Source organism: Azolla caroliniana, unplaced genomic scaffold (assembly GCF_043228905.1).
Source record: "Azolla caroliniana isolate FFs.n. ecotype wild unplaced genomic scaffold, voAzoCaro1.0.p SCAF_6, whole genome shotgun sequence".
In the NCBI taxonomy this organism is placed as follows: domain Eukaryota; kingdom Viridiplantae; phylum Streptophyta; class Polypodiopsida; order Salviniales; family Salviniaceae; genus Azolla; species Azolla caroliniana.
In genome coordinates this window covers 5,598,953-5,617,275 of record NW_028230441.1, presented here as the reverse complement: position 1 = coordinate 5,617,275, position 18,323 = coordinate 5,598,953, and the positions used below count along the sequence as shown (strand labels likewise).

Here is an 18,323-nt window from a genome sequence, read left to right as displayed (position 1 = left end):
CATTTAGTAGGGGTTTATTGAATCTAATAAACATTAGATGAGGAACTACTAACACTTAAGTTATTTCATATATCCCTATCGTTGTGATCCACATACATTGCTACTCAATTGCAGGAATAATAAAACCATGAAGACATCAATTCACAACTAGAAGGGGACAAAGTCTAGTCTATCCTTGCAATCACTAAGATGGGAGTTCTTTGAGGTCATTTATGCCTCTAGGAAATGCTTCTTGACTTATTCCTAGCTTTACCAACATAAATACCAATTCCTAATTCTGTTTTTATTTGCTTTTAGAAGAACCCCATTTGTAGACGTGGAGTAACTACAAGAACCCTACCAATTCATGGTTAGGGATGGAAATTACTGCCATTATTTAGATAGTGAGCTCTTTAGGAAATGGTAACTAGATGTGAATGAAAACATGAAATATTCCAATTCCCTAGGGAAAATACTACAAGAGCTCAAGGCATGTTTCTTACCACCACCCATCTAAATCTCAACCATCACTTGATAATTATAAATAAAACATCCTGGTATAAACATTGGACCAAAAGCACATCATATTTCAAACGGAGAAACTTTAACTACATAATTTACATGCATGAAATAAATCCCTGGTGTTGTGAATCAATCAACAATCCACTACCACACTGACCAACCCTCTAAAACATTTACAAGAGTAATCATATACAAGTTTCCTTAACCAAAATAAATAAAAAACAAAAGAAGAATGATACGATGCAACAATCACAAACAAATATTACAGATATCGGAACGGGATGTTCATCCAGGTACAAAGTAGTCCATCTTATCAACAGGTAAATTCAAATCTGATGTGTCCACCTATGACAAAACCAGTAAGAAATTTTCATTATATATTGGCATTAGGAAAATGATGATATTCAATAGTAATACACTCAATTCATTAGCAGCATTACTGTAATACCCATTTCATTTCATGAGCAATATTCAAACATGTACGCTAAATACCAATAGAGACAGTAAGGTTTACCCAAGTTCATTAACAACACAGAAATAGAATCAACTCACTTCCGTAAATGGTACAAATACAAATGGAGCAAGGCCTCTTCGATGTGAGATAGCTGGCATGTCGTCAGGATTCTCATCATCCAATCTACTTGTCATTTCGAGTAAATTCTCATCGTGGTCCCGTAACTCTTCATGTAGCCCACTTGTCACTAGTGAGACCAAATCCATCCGGTTGTATGCACCGAGTATAGTTCCCCGTATCCTGCATGAACATTCTGATGCCATAAGATATAGAAGAGCATACTATCTATTGCATTTCAGTACATGTTTGAATAAACATTCAGTTTCCAAAAGAGATTCAGACATTAGAAAACTTATGTTATTTACATTATTCAACCTTCTACTATAATAAAATCTCTGATTAAACAAAAGACTCTGCCTAGATAATGTGGAAAAAAAGTACAGGAGCAAACAAGATGATGCACTAGTTTTCCATGTACCCTACTATAGACATCCCCATTCAAACAAACATGTGGGGTGCCTCTCTGTGCTACAAACTAGCAAAATTTATAAACAATTTCTACAAGGCGTGATACCAGGAGAGTGACTGAAACTAACAATAGGGAAGCTAGAAATAGGGCACAGGTCGCATGAGTCCTTGTAACCTACAGTCATCCAACAACACACTTGTAAACTGAAAATTTAGACACTGTGAATGAATGAATGGATTGCTTTTGTGACAGCAGATTAAATAATCCCCATTGATCTCCTGGAGGAACTCCTTGCAATTTTTCTGTCAAGGTCATATCAGATCATGTATATAGGCTATGGCACACCCCCACTTCATTCAATGACAGAGATTCACGTAGGATTGGGATATTTTCTGTATCATTATTCCAAGAAGGCTGCCATGAAACGTGTTTCGAGAGCGCTGAAACAAAACAGGTGCCAGCGTCAGGCTTCCTGGATCTTCATCCTTTTACACTTTGATTTAGTCAGGCTCAGCATGTAGCTGTCCTCAACAATGAAGGATTGCTTAAATGGTGAGGCTAATCACTGCCAACGAAGGGGTCAAGAAATGCAAATAATAACAACCAGAAAGGAAAATGGAATTATAATGCATTAGTAAAGATGAGGAAGCATGCTAAACGGGGATGATCGACACACATTTAGTTGAACCTGTTAGATATAATCAATTATCAACCCCAAGTTGTCAATTTATCCCCATATGTACTCTTAGAGTGTACATTTTGTGATAGCGCCCCAAATGAGTAGCTATTGTGCAACCCGACCATATGAGTTGATAAGTTGTCAATCTAGGAAACTGTAGATGAGTAGGACACAATGTATTTAGGAAAGAGCGAAATGAACTAATAGGATTGACTAATCAAGTCAACTAGAAGAATATTTTGTGGGTAAGTTATGATGTACTTAGTCTTGAAGTATGTGGCATTGACTTTAAGATAAGTACTATCTAGCACTAGCTTGTATCTAGGGAGCTAGGTCATATTAAATGACAAGTCAGTTGACAGAAAAGGAATATCTCCACTACTATCAACAGATTTGCACATTTAATGTTACACTCAGACCAAACAGAGAATATAATCCACTCTCTTACACAGTACAGTGGCTGAGACTATCATCTGTCCCCACTAATTTTGTGGTGAGCTGGTCCAGATCCTATCTAAGCTCTAAGGTGTGAGCACATGGGTGAACTACCATTGTGAGCTACTCTCGGAAGTAATAGAAAGTTTGTTTTCATATATCCATCTCTGACATTGTAACTCTATATGTCTATCTAATCGATTCTCAATATTTCTAACAAACCCGGGTAAAAATAACTACATGTTAGCAAAAAAGTAGTGGCACATGCTAAGAAGAGAGAACTCTTGAATCCTAAAGTAAGAAAGAGAACTCATTGTCAGGTTTGAAAGTTTTGGAATTCTAACATCTAGGCTTCAGTGACAAGTGGGCCCCATGAGCCTCTTCCCAAGTTGCCACTTCAGACCGTTCCTTCCGAAAATTGCCGCTACATTAATGGGATCATTCTTCTTCATTGGAAAAGTGGAAGTTTCCTCGTGTGAACTCTAAAGGGGTTCTCCCATTGTGAATGCTAAACCAAAGAAAGAAGAGTTGGGGAAAGCAGAGAATTAACTTCCATGCCTGGCTACAAATAAGAAATCATTCCTCATCTAGCTGAACACGAGAAAACTCAAGTTCTCTCGTGAACTGCCCTTTCATGTAGCTCTGCATGAAGGAACTCTTATGGCAAGCTGCTACCATCCTGTGCTCAACTGCCGTCGTGAGCAGCTGTTCATTGTGGACAGCCATCATTAAAAGCCAGCAAGTAGCTCCAACCGTGGGTAGCCATCATGGGTAGAATGTCATGGGTATTTGGGACAGAAGTCCTAACTGCTCTTAAACTATAAGTTCCCTCCATCCCTACCCCATTCATATATACAAAACCCCTACACACAAACTCTTATGATTACAAATGCATGAACATCTTACACACTTGTCCGCATATAAACATACAAACAGTGAAATACAACTACATCCTTCATGCATACTTGCAAATTGCCACATTCACACATATATCACATGCACTACTACCATACCAAGCACTCATTAAAACGGAAAAACTTCACAATTGTGCATCCATCCACACACGTTCTCATGCGGAAGTGTTCCCACACATTGAGAGTAGAAACAACATCTAGAATCACGTCTTCCTTTGTTCACGACTCTGGTGATCCCAATCACATTTCACATGCACTTGTCTATTCCTGTGACAAAATACCCCCTTCAAACTGTGCCACACTCTATGTTAATATTTCCTGCTTATAGTGTTAGTAAGTTATTTTGCTATTTGGTTTCATAATTCAGACTCTTTTGCCAATAAATTTTTATTTGGATGGGTATAATTTTGGTTATTATGGACAGAATGGAGATATCTCACAACCAAGTGTAACATGAATATATCTACTTCCGACCCATATCAAACATTCAGGTTTTTACTAAGGCAAACTTTGCATACTTATCTCTGTCTCAGACAATATCGGCTACATAGTAACTTTATGAAAATCAAAAGCTGCTTCTGGCATCCTTAGCAACAGCTCAATCTACCATGGAAAAATCGCATCTAGCTTTTTATGTGTGATGCATAAGACATCTAAGAGTTACTGCAGACATCATAGTATTATCACGTCCAATCAGAGAAATCCACTTTCAACATATAAGGATTTCCTCCCACATTTATTGTTTAGGATTCAAGAGTATCAAGTAGTAGATTTAAAACCAACCTCAACTGGATTCGTAAGACTGTAGGCCTCAAACCTGGATACAAGACTGCAGCTTCAACCTGACATATGATAATTATGAAGAAAACATTTGTTATTTGTGCAAAACAAAATTTACAATTCATTCTTGTGTAAAGGTCATGCAGTGAACATCATACCTGATCATGGTTAAGAGTATACTTCCCTGAATATACAGAATCGGATTTCAGTCCCCTCCCTTGAAATATCTTTGCAACTTCCTTCAGCCTCAGAGGAGATACCTGCATTCAAAGGAACTTTTCCTCAGACAGAAGACTTGAAGTCCATTTTAAATGCACTGCTTTGATAAAGAGAAAAAGCAATTCACATCATTCAGAGGAACTATATGACTTGAATGTTTCTTACTTTATAAAGAAACCTCCCGCTTGGGTAGAATCTTATATATCTGTAGTAGCAAACCTATAATCATAATCACAAAAGTTATGACCTCTCTCTTTATTTTCTAAATGGCACAGGTTTAGGTGCAGAGCCAGGAGTTACAAAAGTCCACAAATGGACATTATAGAAAAGGTAATGAAAAGAGGCATAAACCTGATAGTGTCAAACAACCCTAATGCAATAGTCAGACCACAAGGAAAGCAGGGAAAGGTTTGCATGCTTAAGATAGTTTGAGCTCTTTCAGACAATGCATGTTTTCGTGCTGTGTCTTATTTTGGGTCTCAGAGGCCACTCTAGCCTCCTTAAGATTCATTGATAAAATCTCTTCATCTATATCATATCATACATGTCTATTTGTATGCATGTGCACGAGTACATAAAAAAGGCTTCCCATTGTGGAACATGCTTACAGCAAATTCCAATCAAAAGAAGAAATAAAATAATCAAAATTTCTATGAAATTTATTCCTTTTATCTTCAGCAACTCGCAGTGGAAAAGAGAAAATCACTTTGACCAAACAACCAATCCAATACAACGAGATTCGTCTCTTTACCCCATTTTTTGTCAAGATGTTTCGGGATAAGTGACTGTTACTAAAGAAAACGAAAGCTGTGATGGAACTTACTAAATGAACTGGATTGGTCACCTTCCATTCTGCAACACCTGCCCTAATATATGTGTTACGGCTCACAAACAAACCTGTAGAATATCCACATATATTCAGGAAAATATAGGTACTAATGCATTGGAGCAGAATATACCAGATTTTTTAAACAACATTCCCCAACCATCAAAACGAAGTCTCGGCCTCGATATCCACATTTTACGCCATGAGCCACCATAACATGATTGCACCATTTTCTGATTTTCTTCTCGTCCAAACATCTGATAAAAATGGTCATTCATATGAGTAAGAATAACAGAAATATTTTGCGCATAGATTTAGAGGAATTATCCAGCTTTGAGACGAACATTGCACATCTTAAGAATGAAGACAAAAAGCACTTGCCTGCCATGCATTCAGGCAAACATTTTGCCAAAGATATGGATTTCTGGTAGCATATCTCCACTTCCGACATACACATCCCGCACGGCCCAAACTGTAAGGTGTCATCCGGAGAAAGACCTGTGTTATATTATATAACACAGAAAAGACAGATTCTTAGCAGGAATAATTTAGATATCAGCCAGAAACAAGAGGCGATATAGATGTATCAATATCAGTATGAACCTCAAAAAGCAGTTCATCTGGGAGTGCTTGATGTATAAGAGAAAGATCAATGGGAGGATTACTGCTAAGGCTCCCAAATGGTGCAACAGGTCTAATCCTTGTCCCATAGAGGCCTACAACAAATGAAAACAAAGAATTAGATTCCACAAAACATATTGTGATCTATTCACATGTTTTCATGTGCATAACAAATCTGGTAACCTAATGTAATTTGCTGAATCTAATATTAACAAAGAGTTGAAGATTAGAAAATCACAAACAGATAACAAAGACTAGTAATATCAAGGAATTAATGGTTAATTCTAATTCTACTTGGAAAGATAGAAATCCTACTCTCCAACTAATAGTCCAGACTTCTTCAGTTGCAAATCCTATTCAATGCTAGTGGATCGAGATTTTGAGAACAATAACATGAAATTCTTGTCACCCCACAAAATTGACTATAACCTTTGAAATTCTACTGACTTGAGAAGCATTAGTTGGTCAGCCAGATTTCCCATCTTCAAAAGTATATTTCCTCATTGCATTAAGGAAAGATAGATTCTCTGAATATCTTTAATAAAGAAGACGAAGAACGTGGAACCTAAAGAATATATGCTTCCCCGTCAGATTATCAAACATGATATATTAAATGTATGATCACGTATACAAGCCATATTTTATCTGAGGTTATAAACAGGCACTTCACTGCACAAATTGGGAATGCAAGTGGAGCAAGACGTATAAGTAAAGCACGTCATAAGCAAAAAATACACATTATAGTTTGTCAATGAGTCCATTAAGAGAAACTGTGATGCAGAAAGTACTCACTCAGCCAAGGTCGTTGCGTTTGTAAGTATTGTACTTCTCTCCTAACCATTACATTTGTTGGCATTGACACGGGATGCTTGTCAAGTAATGCGACAGAATTTTTCACCTTATGATTCCTTGTTCAAGATATTTAGTATGCTGAAACAAGTTTTACAGCCAAAATTAATTAATAAGAGGATAACTTAAAATGATACCATGGAAATCAGAAACAGCATGGGATATTGAAAGAGAGAGAATGAAAGAGATAAGTGGGAGATTGTACTAATTCCATGACCTTTGTTCACACATTTTTATTTGCTGCTTATAACCATAGAATTGCCCATAGAGATAGAGCAAATAAAAATACCACCGAAGTGAGCATATCCCTAACAAGACATGAGTTATTTAAGTGAAGGAAGATCCGCATTGGACTTGGTATGCAGTTCTATAATCACATCATCAGTCTTTTATTTTTGTTTCTCATGTTAAAGGATTTGTTGGATAATCAGAGTTCTATATCTAGGCGGTATCTGATACCAAATTCATTTTATGTTGTTTTCTCACGTAATGGCACTTTCTCATTATGATACAAACAAACGTTCCTGGCAATATCCAAACTGAAATACATCTGCCGAAATAATGTCACAAGTGTGGAGGGATGAACTTGCTAAGAAATTCTATTGAAAGATGGTGAATCAACAGTATCAATCTTTGGCATGCTATTACATTTTGTCAGTCTGATCAAGATTTGCAAGTTTCTCTTAGGATCCAAACTGAGATACAAATGGTGTAACTTGAGGGGGATGCTACCACGCTTCCAAGATTTTGCTCATACTTATCCTTAAGGTTCATAGATATCCTCCACAATGTTTCACACCATTTTGGCATATGTACTTTCACTCAAATACTAACATGTATCTTGATCAGACCATGCAAAACACAAGAAACAACAATAAATCATTGATTATATCACATTCACCATTGAACCATATAGAAATCCAGGCAAGCTTAACCTTTCACAACATTTAACATCATTGTTGTAGCATGTTTATTCTAGTTCAAAATTCTTATAGTGCCCGAAACGTGCATTCAGAACCAAATAACAATGGTAACAGATTCACAATCCATTTGAACTATAGACTGGCATACAGAATTGGACACTGTTATGTGATTTTCTTTTACAGAAGAAAGAAAGTAAAACACGTTTTACTATGAAACCCGACAGCCCCATCTTTACTCTGCAACCTTAAAAGCGTTCAATTTCCCCATTTGCAGGAAACCCATTATTGACAAGCGGATATCTTTTACTCGTAATTATTTCTCTGGCTCCTTCCTTTCTCTTCCGTCCTTCATTTAAACTCCAAAAGAATCTGAAAGAGATGAAAGGAAGAGATACTACCTGTACGTGATCTGATGGATATGAATCTGCATCTCTTTAAACCTCCCACACCCCCCCCCCCCCTTCTTCAGAAAAGCACTTCACAACATCTCCCCGGAGAAACAGGAAAAAGAGGAAGAATGGAAATCAAAGTGAGCAAAAAAAACAGAGCAAAATGAGATTGTGAATGAAAGAACAGAAGAATGTAAAAAATAAAAAAACCCAAATTTTCCAACATATTTTTACTCCGCGAGATCATCATCATCATCGTGCTACTTATTCTTCATGGAATTATTTTTATTTGTCTTTGGGAAAACTTCTTCATCCACGAGTGATTCATTCGAATGCGGACGCATATCGAGTTCCAATTCCATTTGAATGCGGACGTGTATCGAGTTTTGATTTTGTTTGAATGTGAAATGCATATCAAGTTCCGATTCTGTTCAAATGTGGACGCATATCGAGTTTCGATTCTTTCGAATGCGGGCGCGGATCGAGTTTCGATTCCATTTGAATGCGGACGTGTATCGAGTCTAGATTCCGTTCGAATGAGGACATGTATCAAGTTTCAATTCCATTAGAATGCAGACCTGACCCGCTCCTGGGCCGTGATTATGATGAGACGTCAAGTGTGTGTCACTCATTCTCTCACTCGCTACGCTTCTTTTTCAATGCCCCGGGAAATAGATATAGCGTATGGGGGCTCACATCCACCTCATTCTCCCATATAGTATAAAGAAAATCAATTTAACGTCAAAGTCAAACCTCGTGGTTAGGGAGGGAGAAGGAGCCCATCTAATCTATGCATACATCTAGGGTTCCTTTTTGGCATGCAAGGGATAAACACATTTCTTGATCAACAAGTAGGCCTTTTTTTGCAACAAAGTGAATTTTTTACCACGATGGATGGTGAGCTTTGAAAACTTTTGGCTCTTTTGCCCCCCTTTGACCCACAACCCATTATCTTGCATTACCCATCCCATCCAAACAACCAACCAAGCTTTTGCTTATATGTTTTCTTTTCATATGAAGGTGTACTATTGTGCTTCTAGGATGCTTGTATGTTTGGGACTCTAGTAATTGCCCGTTGTTATTTGGTATATGCACAAAAACACAACCTTTGAGAAACATATCATCAAGTGGTAAGTGTCACTATGGAAAATAGTGTGGCACATTCACATCATCCCTTTTTGAGAGCAATCTTTCCTAAACCTCTTGGCATCAACAACAAGGAACACTTGGACAATCACAAAGTTACTAAAGGCATTTTGTTCCTATCGTTCGGGGTTTGTTTATCCATGTCAATGACAAAGTATGTATTCAAATAAAGGATTGCTACCAACAATATTGAAATAACGGGATGGGGTACTTTTACTATTATGTGTTTTACTATAACAATGATGGAGGTTCATGTCAATGGTGAGATTATGTTAATAGTAGGTTTACAATGATACGTGGTTAGCTTTTGTGTCACGACCAATCTTAATCAAAACACTACCAATGCACACAAAATGTTTGATTCTCAATCAGGTACACCAAAGTGATATGCTTGTATTATGGATATGCAGACATATAATGTAAGGTTATAAAAATGTTCATACCATCTTGTGAAAACTGCATAATTAGGAAAATATATGGTCACGGATACATTTTGGAGAGATCATGCACGAGTCTTGAACATGTTAATGTTACAATTAAAGTTTGCTGATCCGAGTCAAAAACCTCACTTCCCAAATTAAGTTGGCTCACCTACCACTTTAACCCTAGATAAGTTCACCTACCACTATGTAGTTCTCCAAAGAAAGGATCCCTACCAACCTAGGAGGTGCATCAACCAAATATAAGTCTACTAAGATGAAGCAACTCATGCATATGAGACGGTTTAAAGAAACCACGTTGTTATTCCTCAAATTTACACAATATAAGTACTTGGTTCCAGAAAGAACATGATAATCCTTCTAAATTGTATCTTGTCCATATGATATGCCTTCTATTTTGTATATATAGACAATACTTCAATCGCCATACATCTATATCCATAACCTTTAAAGTTCTTTTCACTCCATTATTCAACAACCACGGCATAACATCACCATAATATTCATCGAGGATCCCGAGGAAGCATCCAAAATCCAACACAAAATGCAGCAAACTATATGGATGGGGAGGGAGTTTCATGTTTTTGAATACATAGAGAAGTTTTGCAATGAAATGTCCTTCTGACCCGCCCACAACAAGAAGAGGGTTTGGTGTGGCTTGTCATTGGCATATTTGCTTTGGCCAGACAATTGAGAACCGATCAAGATCACGCAAGTCCAAAACGCCTCCCAATGGATGGCGCATGTCCGTCCATCCGGGGGTTTGGTATGGGGGGGATTGTATGAACTAATCAATGCCGGGTTTGGTACCGAGCAACACGTTGCGCGACCGCACGGAGATTGGCGGCGGCGCTGGCAAGGTTGGTGGAGGAGGAGCCTCTTCTTCCACTTCCACCGGAACCGGCGGCAATATCCTCGGCCTCTTGCCTAGACCGCACCATGAGCTGCATTTGGAGCTGCCTAGCGAATGCAGCATCGGCACGAACCTGGCGCTGCCGCCTCGATTCAGCCGTGGATGAAGAACCGGCATCATCACCAGCAATCAACAAATTAGCGGGAGGAGTCACTCCTGTCGTAACTGATGATAATCTCCGGCTGTGGCCACTGCCCAAAGCACCACTGCTTCCTCCTCTCCTACGAAGCAGCCCGGCTGCAGGCGGCCGTGCACTCCGCCAATTTGCAGTAGCTGTTCCAGCATCACTGCTGCTCCCCCCATGCTGCTGCTGTTGCCCACTTGTTATGAGCACGGCCGTTGATCCAGTTGCCCTCCTCGGTTCCTCATCATCCTTCTTGTTCCCTGCTCTCGATGCTTCCTTTCTCGCTTCGATCTCCGCTGGGAACAGCAGCTGTACCGTGTTCCACAGCACCACATTCACAGGGCAGTTCCTCCATGTCTCGCCTCTGCAATTTTTATAGCAAACTCCCACATTCGTTAAACCTGCCTGCAAATCCATATATATATATATATATATATATATATTGCCACACTAACTCTTAACTACAATAAGTTAAGCGGTGGTGTCACATTAAGGATGTCAAACGATGGCTGAATCTAAGCTAAACATGGCTATGGCATGCACTCTTATTTGAAGCTATGCGGCCTTGATTATTTAAAACCTAACCCTACCTAAAGAAACATGTTCCTTGTTGCGATGATAAAGTGTGGACCCAACCCTAGCATTGGTTGCTACTTTGACGTGACTTAGGATTTGCATTTAGAAACAGCCGGTATAACAATGCCATATTAAGGCTGTAGCTGTATCATAATCATAACCCTAGCTATTGTACCTATGCGAGCTAGGGTTCTAGGTTGCGATAAAGCCATATAACAATCTGATGTTAATATATGTATCAAAACCCTACTGTCTGTTAACTAGTGATACAAGCATGAGCCTAACACTAGTTGTCTGTAAAATCTATGTCTATTGTGCCTTGGTTGCATCTCAAACCTGACCCTCGCTATGGAATGCGTTCTTACTTGAGCTGTTGTCTGCATTTCGGGCATCGAAGTCCACACCTCTGAAGCACAGATTGCAGACAAGCACGACAGAAACTGTACCAAACAGACAATACCTTTTTAATCATATTTCCTGCATGACAAACATAAACATTCCTGGGTAAGAGAGGTTGTTTTTCTACTACCTGTGGCCGCAGGAGGTAGATGAAGGTTTATAGCAGATGTCCAAGCATACCTGAACGCAAGAAGAAGAAAATAAGAGCACGCTAAGGATGGAAAAACCATGGGGATGATGATGATAAATGAAATGACGAAGAAAATCCTACTGCGCATGAGAGTTCATCCCTTAATTGATCCAAACAGGCAGGTTTTGTGTCCTGGAGCTTTGGTAGAACAGAAATAGCCACGCCGTGACCTGCACATATAGTTTGTAACATACTTAGAGACAGAAGAAGAATCCATAGATACAGACTGGCAAGAAAACGGGCAATGCAGAATTGAAATGCCTTTACTTGACCTGATGCATCAGACGAAGAAGAAGACGGCATAATAGCTACAGTTCCTTGCTTTTGTTCTCCCTTCAGATCCTCCTGCATGTTTTTCGATCCATCTATGCATCGCACAGCATCGCTGTTCATTTCTGTTCGAAATGCCTCTTTCAAGCTGACGAAAGATGCAGCCACGCCGTTTCCTGCACAAACGAGAGAGATAGAAGAAGAGCGATTTGATGACTCTAGGTTGATTAGAGAATTGAGAAGATTCAGCACAGAAAAGAAAGGATGTCGATGAGATAATTTCATCACCTGATACTATCAGGTGATGCAATTATCTCATCGACATCCTTTCTGCAGCATCATAAGAAGACGATGATGATGATGACGAAGACGATGAAAAAGCTACATCACCTGATGCTGCAGCATCAGAAGAAGAAGGTAAAGATGAAGATGATGACGACGATGCAACTACTAGAGGTGCTTTCTTTGCTTCTCGCTTCATCTCTTCTTCTAGGTTTTTTCCTCCATCTCCGCGTCGTAACTCGCTGCTTATTCCTGTTCGGAACTCTTCTTTCAAGCTCAGGTCTCCGATGGGGAGAGTTTCTGGAGAGCATCCATGGATGCCTTGCCTCCTCGGCTTCCTACTCCTGGAAGAAGAAGAGGAACCGTTCATCGACAAAAAAATGCGCTTTTATTACAATTCTCTCCATTTACAGAAAACAGAAGCTATTGTCGTTCCACTCCATCGGGGAGAGTGATTCAGCATTTTCCCCACGCCGCCAAAGAGAAAAATCAAAGTTTGGCATATCTGATTTATTGATCACAAAAATATACATCTAATTAATTGATCATAAAGATACACTGAATCGATCGATCTTTGGTTTTCTACTCCTTGGAGAACAATCACTCACAAATATCCAATTTTCTCCATACAGAGACAGTCTGATTGACATTACGGGAATGAAAAAGAGGAAGAGAAAGTAATGTAAAGTAAAGTCTTTTTCTAAGCACCTCCTTCCTGCGCTCAATGGTGTGGCAGCTTGCTGCGGAGTTCTTTGGTCCCGTTTCCTATCGCGGACGTTTCTGATCGAATCTATCTGCGACATTTTCTTGACAAATATCGGAGACATTTCCTGCATATCTGTGTTCTCTTTCTTGTGTTCTTTTTCGTCTCCTCCTTCTTCTTCGACCATGAGGCCGACAGGTAAACAATTATCTTCTTCTTGAAGTGCTGCCATCAGAAGAGATTCATCGTCCCACCCAGCCATAGCTGCAGCAGATCGAAACCCTGGGCTCAGCGTGGTTTCCCTACTGAGCGAAGCTTCAGATAGGAGAAAAGATCGCGCAGTGACGAATAAAGAGAAGCCGTCGCTACTATTTGCAGGACCATGGCCTCCTTTCATGATACATGGACGTTCCTGAGAGAAGGAAGAAGAAGATGTTGTTGTTGAGGAATCGATGGCAATGGGCTCTGTATTCTGTTCACTTCGAGAAGAAGAAGAAGGAGAAGAAGAAGAAGAAGAACCCTGGTCGGAGCTCCCGACTTCATCATGATCATCATCCTCATCAGAAGACGAAGAAGAAGACGAATTATCTTCTTCTTCTTCCTCCTCCTCCTTCTCTAAAGCTGCAGAAGGCGATGGAACATCGAGAACGATTGTGTGATCTGCTTTCTGCGACAGCATGTCTTCGTTTTCCTGCAAAAAGAAGGAAAATTTACACACAGAGAGAGAGAGGGATATGGAGATCCAGAGAAAGAAGAGAGGCTATGGAAGCTCCCGCCATATCCAAGGTAGCTTTCAAACAGAGAGCTCAACGGATCTATGGCCGGTTTCACACCTGAGACCACCCGGACGGATGGCCCCCTCCCTCCGACTTGACTTTATCTATCTATCCCTCCCTCGATCAATTCTGTACATTACATACCTACAAAATGTTTCTATAAGTCGCAAAGACAAAGACTCTTCGCTACTACGTTTGCGATGTTGTTCAAAACATTTTGAATCTCTACAAGAAGACATTCGTATCGTCGTGTGGAGTTTTGAGGACAAATGCTCGGAGTGTTATGGTCACATTCTTTGTGTATGTGGAACTTTAAACAAAGAGATGGAAAGCTAGGTACAACTCATGGCAAGAAACACGGATCGTTTTAACGTATAGATAACTACATCACGATGCAGATGTTATGAATATGTTTGAAGAAGTTTATAACTATCATATGTGTCATGCAAATGTAACGACCATTACAAAGTGATTCTGAATTTGATTAATCCAATTATTAAATTGCATCTAGATGTATGTATTAATATGGCTAAATGTACAATTGAATGCCTCTTTGTGGGTTGTAATGGTGTTATCGACGGGATAGGCTCCAACATAGCATATAAGCAATTTAAATAAATGTAAGACAAGTGATATTTCCGAATTGATTGCTATTGATGGGTTGTGTATCCCATTAAGCTTGCTGAAGCAAATGTTGTGAGTTGCAACTTGGTTTACTTTGCTTTGCATAATGTTTCATTTTGAAGCCCGTAAATACATTTCCATTTAACCCATTGCAACATTCTCTATGCCATTCTATCATTGCTCGAGTGTGAATCCACCCTAAGTAATGTATACACGTGATATTGTGTAATGCCATTACAACTTATATTAACTTTCATAAAAACTTTAAGTGATGTAGGAATAGAATTCGAAGTGTTTGTATTTTAACATACTAACTTTTACACCAACTAGATACATAGAATTACTTAGCATAAAAGAGTGTTACAAGCAATAGAGGCTTCAACATTTACTATAAATGCTTCGAGATATGATTATCAAGCCTAATTTAAGATAGGGTGATCCCATCTTTCTACGAGGAATAGATAATTCTAAGAACCCCTTTGAACCATGGCATAAACTTTATAACCTAGGATACCAAACACTTCAATCCACACGTAATTGTTGCTTTTTTATGAGGAATGCAAGGTTCACCTCAAACTGTTCAAGCTTACAAAAGATAAAATGTTTGAAAGGTAGTGACGAGAAAGAAGAGGTGATATTATCAAATGCGAGAAGGGAAGAAAACACATGTTTGACACCAACATGGACAAAACTCAGGGGCAAAAAGGAAGATATAAGAGATACAACATGTACATAAGTTATGTATGCATGATGCGGTAATGCTATGACTTGAAATAGGAAATGATACGTGTGCCGCAATGATGTTGAACCATCATGGTTCAAGCTATAAAACAAGGTTTTCCAAACAATTGGCTCATAAATTAAATTAACTAATTCACAGAGGAGGAGATGAATTGGTTGTCCAATTATCACGCAATCATAGCTAACTCAATTACGGTCAAAATTCAAATAATATAAAACTATCATGGAGCAAAATATTACCCCATGGGTTGAATGGCATAACAAACCGTCACTCATGCAAGTAGGGCTTTAGATCAAAACATTTCATTGTTGATCATTTGGTTAGACTAAAATTAATTTGATAAAACATTCCTAAAACACAAAGTAAGTGTTGTATCATTAAACGAAGTAAGTGTTTTTTTTTTCCCAAAAAACAGAGTAAGTGTTGCATCATTAAATGAGAAGAGCACGTTGTTTTCATTAAAATAATACAATAAGCTATCACATAAGGCTATTTAATCCTTCGTTTTTGACAACCTTGGGATACACAAAAGAGTTACTTAGGAAATACTTAGTTACAGACGATTCATTCATTTTCAATTGACGTTTACCATGCTAATACAATCATGTCATATTGTGATGGCAATTTGATCTCTATCATTCTACCCAACTTTCCTCGTAGGACTATGCCTTGGTACTCTTGGTACCCAACATTTCATTGTTGATCATTTGGTTAGACTAAAATTAATTTGATAAAACATTCCAAAAACACGAAGTAAGTGTTGTATCATTAAATGAGAGGAGCACATCGTTTACATTAAAATACTTGTTGTCTTGGTCGACAAACACAAAGGGTCGAACAACTTACTTATCAAGTCGTTCTATCAATGGGATTGTGGTTGGACATTGGAGTCAATCGACTTTGCTCTATGATTGTTTAAACACAATTAAACATAACACATACATCGAATTACCTATGATCTACTGTGTTAGTTATATGTATTTTGAGTAAAAGAATTCTTAATGGTAGAGACACAAAATATACTCTAACTAACAAAAATTATGTTAAAAAGCTATAGCAATACAAATCGATGATGTTACAATGCTCTCAGTCCCTTTTTATAGGCGACCCGAAAGGCATTACCAAGATAATACAATTGTCATTCCGCAAGAACCTAGAGTTATAACTAACTATCCTATTTTCCTACTTGGCAATAATAATAATAATTATTCGATTATTCCCTTCCACACTTATTCTATTATGACCACTACTTCAACTCCTATTTCAACCTAGTTTGTTGTGTATATTTTGGATAGCCTAGTCGGTTGATCTAACTGGCTAACAATAATACAATAAGCTATCACATAAGGCTATTTAATCCTTCTTTTTTGACAACCTTGGGATACACAAATGAGTTACTTAGGAAATATTTGAGCATAATAAGCGTCATTCATTTTCAATTGACTTTTACCATGCTAATACAATCGTGTCATATTGTGATGGTAATTTGATCTCTATCATTCTGCCCAACTTTCCTCTTAGTACTATGTCATAGCTTTCTTGAAGTTCAAAAAACAACAATAGAGTGTTTCATGTGTTTGTTGGATCTTTTTGTTTGCTTCCTATTAGAGCTTGGAAGTCAATGTAAGGGATTTTTTGAAACATAACCATGTATTTGACAACCCTTTCTATGGTCACAATCTCCACTAGAAGTGATCCCTTCTCAAGAAGTTGGAGAGTGTATAGTGTTGCTTTCTTGACTTGGCGAAACTTTGTAAGAAAATGCTTTTAGATCTACATTTAAAAACTCTTTCCCACTAATAGTGTCGTCATTGCCCATACACACAACATGTAATCATAAATACTCAAACTTGAACATTCATGCCACAATTGCTCTATACTCTTTCCCAAAACTTGTTTCTTGGTAATGTGTTCAAATCTTTCTTCAAGTCCACAAAACAAAAAGAGTGTTTTTCCTTGAAGTCAACTTTCTTCTCAAATGGACCAACACTTTGATTTTGGACAAAACAAAAATGAAACTAATAAATGTCGTTCAACCAAGAGACACCCTACTTTTACAAAAGTGAGAGTATTTGAGCGTCATGACAACAAACAAAATGGATTGTATATTATGAGTCTAAACTTCAAACAAGTTAGAATAATTATACAAGAATTAATAAAACTAAAGTTATACTAATGGGTCGGAAGTGAGGTTAAGTTTCAGCATGCATGGAGTGGAAGTACATGGTGACACTACCTCACTTGGTGCATGAAATGAAAGAACAATCAACTTAATAAGATGTGGAACTAAATGCAAATACAAGCAATAACCTCAAGACAAAGGGATTGCATCAAATTTCCTCTACGAAAGTGCCTTATACAAACCAATGACTCATGAGATTAACCAATGATTATAAAGAACATTCATAAGGGAGAGTCAACGAGATATTCTCTCAAGGGGCAAAATTTGGGTGAAGTGAAAAATTTCAAGCATTGTTCATATAAGCATTGGCAAGAAACCAAAGATGTGTTCTGTTGGAATTGGTTTGCCCAATAATTCTTTGGATTCTATAGAAAGAACAATGTAGACAAGTCTTCTCCAACCAAACCGACATCTAATCATGTTAATGCAAGAGATATAGAGTGAAGTCATAGCCACTCTAAAGAGCCAATATGATGGCCTCAAGGGCAGCTCCGATAGAGTTGAAAGACAACTAGCCTTTATCCAACAATGGTCATCCTCTCCCTTTCTTGAGTCTACGGGCATCCACATAATCATGTCCCTACAAGAATTTGTATATAATACTCTCATATGTAAAATTTTATACCTAATGGAAAGAGTTTTTTTTGGATAAAAGAAGAAAAAGAAACCCAAGGGGACAAATTTTATCAAGGCCAAGAGGTGATTAATTATCAAGAACAATCTTATTACGCATGCCTACATATATTTTTAAACCATTTCTACATTTACTCTTGGTTTCACATTTTCATTTTCAAACTAGTCATTCCTCTAAAGTAATTTCGCATCAAAGTGGCCTTT

The 18,323-nt window shown here is 38.1% G+C and overlaps 2 protein-coding genes across 2 annotated transcripts; both read right to left on the bottom strand.

The window, feature by feature from the left end:
- Positions 1 to 545: 545 nt before the first annotated feature.
- On the bottom strand, positions 546 to 8,312 carry LOC147862796 (F-box protein 7-like). Its single transcript, XM_087321533.1, has 11 exons — positions 8,129 to 8,312; positions 6,751 to 6,888; positions 5,941 to 6,053; positions 5,719 to 5,835; positions 5,498 to 5,594; positions 5,335 to 5,408; positions 4,677 to 4,730; positions 4,451 to 4,552; positions 4,296 to 4,354; positions 1,054 to 1,255; positions 546 to 846 (listed from the first exon to the last, which is right to left on the bottom strand). Exons 2-11 carry the CDS (start codon positions 6,812 to 6,814, stop codon positions 787 to 789), a joined length of 942 nt encoding a protein of 313 aa, XP_087177659.1. The 5' UTR covers positions 6,815 to 6,888; positions 8,129 to 8,312; the 3' UTR covers positions 546 to 786.
- A 1,926-nt stretch (positions 8,313 to 10,238) lies between these two features.
- On the bottom strand, positions 10,239 to 13,877 carry LOC147862795 (uncharacterized). The gene is made up of 7 exons (XM_087321880.1): positions 13,168 to 13,877; positions 12,568 to 12,803; positions 12,180 to 12,353; positions 11,989 to 12,077; positions 11,848 to 11,897; positions 11,684 to 11,758; positions 10,239 to 11,106 (listed from the first exon to the last, which is right to left on the bottom strand). Exons 1-7 carry the CDS (start codon positions 13,839 to 13,841, stop codon positions 10,497 to 10,499), a joined length of 1,908 nt encoding a protein of 635 aa, XP_087178006.1. The 5' UTR covers positions 13,842 to 13,877; the 3' UTR covers positions 10,239 to 10,496.
- Positions 13,878 to 18,323: the final 4,446 nt, after the last annotated feature.

Excerpts from the sequence above, each read along its gene's own strand:
- LOC147862796 (XM_087321533.1), bottom strand. The coding sequence starts at position 6,814 with ATGCCAACAAATGTAATGGTTAGGAGAGAAGTACAATACTTACAAACG. Across the intron at positions 4,731-5,334 it reads TGACCAATCCAGTTCATTTA|GTTTGCTACTACAGATATAT; the intron begins GTAAGTTCCATC and ends TTATGATTATAG. Across the intron at positions 1,256-4,295 it reads GTCTTACGAATCCAGTTGAG|GATACGGGGAACTATACTCG; the intron begins GTTGGTTTTAAA and ends ATGTTCATGCAG.
- LOC147862795 (XM_087321880.1), bottom strand. The coding sequence starts at position 13,841 with ATGCTGTCGCAGAAAGCAGATCACACAATCGTTCTCGATGTTCCATCG. Across the intron at positions 12,354-12,567 it reads TTCTGATGCTGCAGCATCAG|GAAACGGCGTGGCTGCATCT; the intron begins GTGATGTAGCTT and ends TCGTTTGTGCAG. Across the intron at positions 11,898-11,988 it reads GGGATGAACTCTCATGCGCA|GTATGCTTGGACATCTGCTA; the intron begins GTAGGATTTTCT and ends TCTTGCGTTCAG.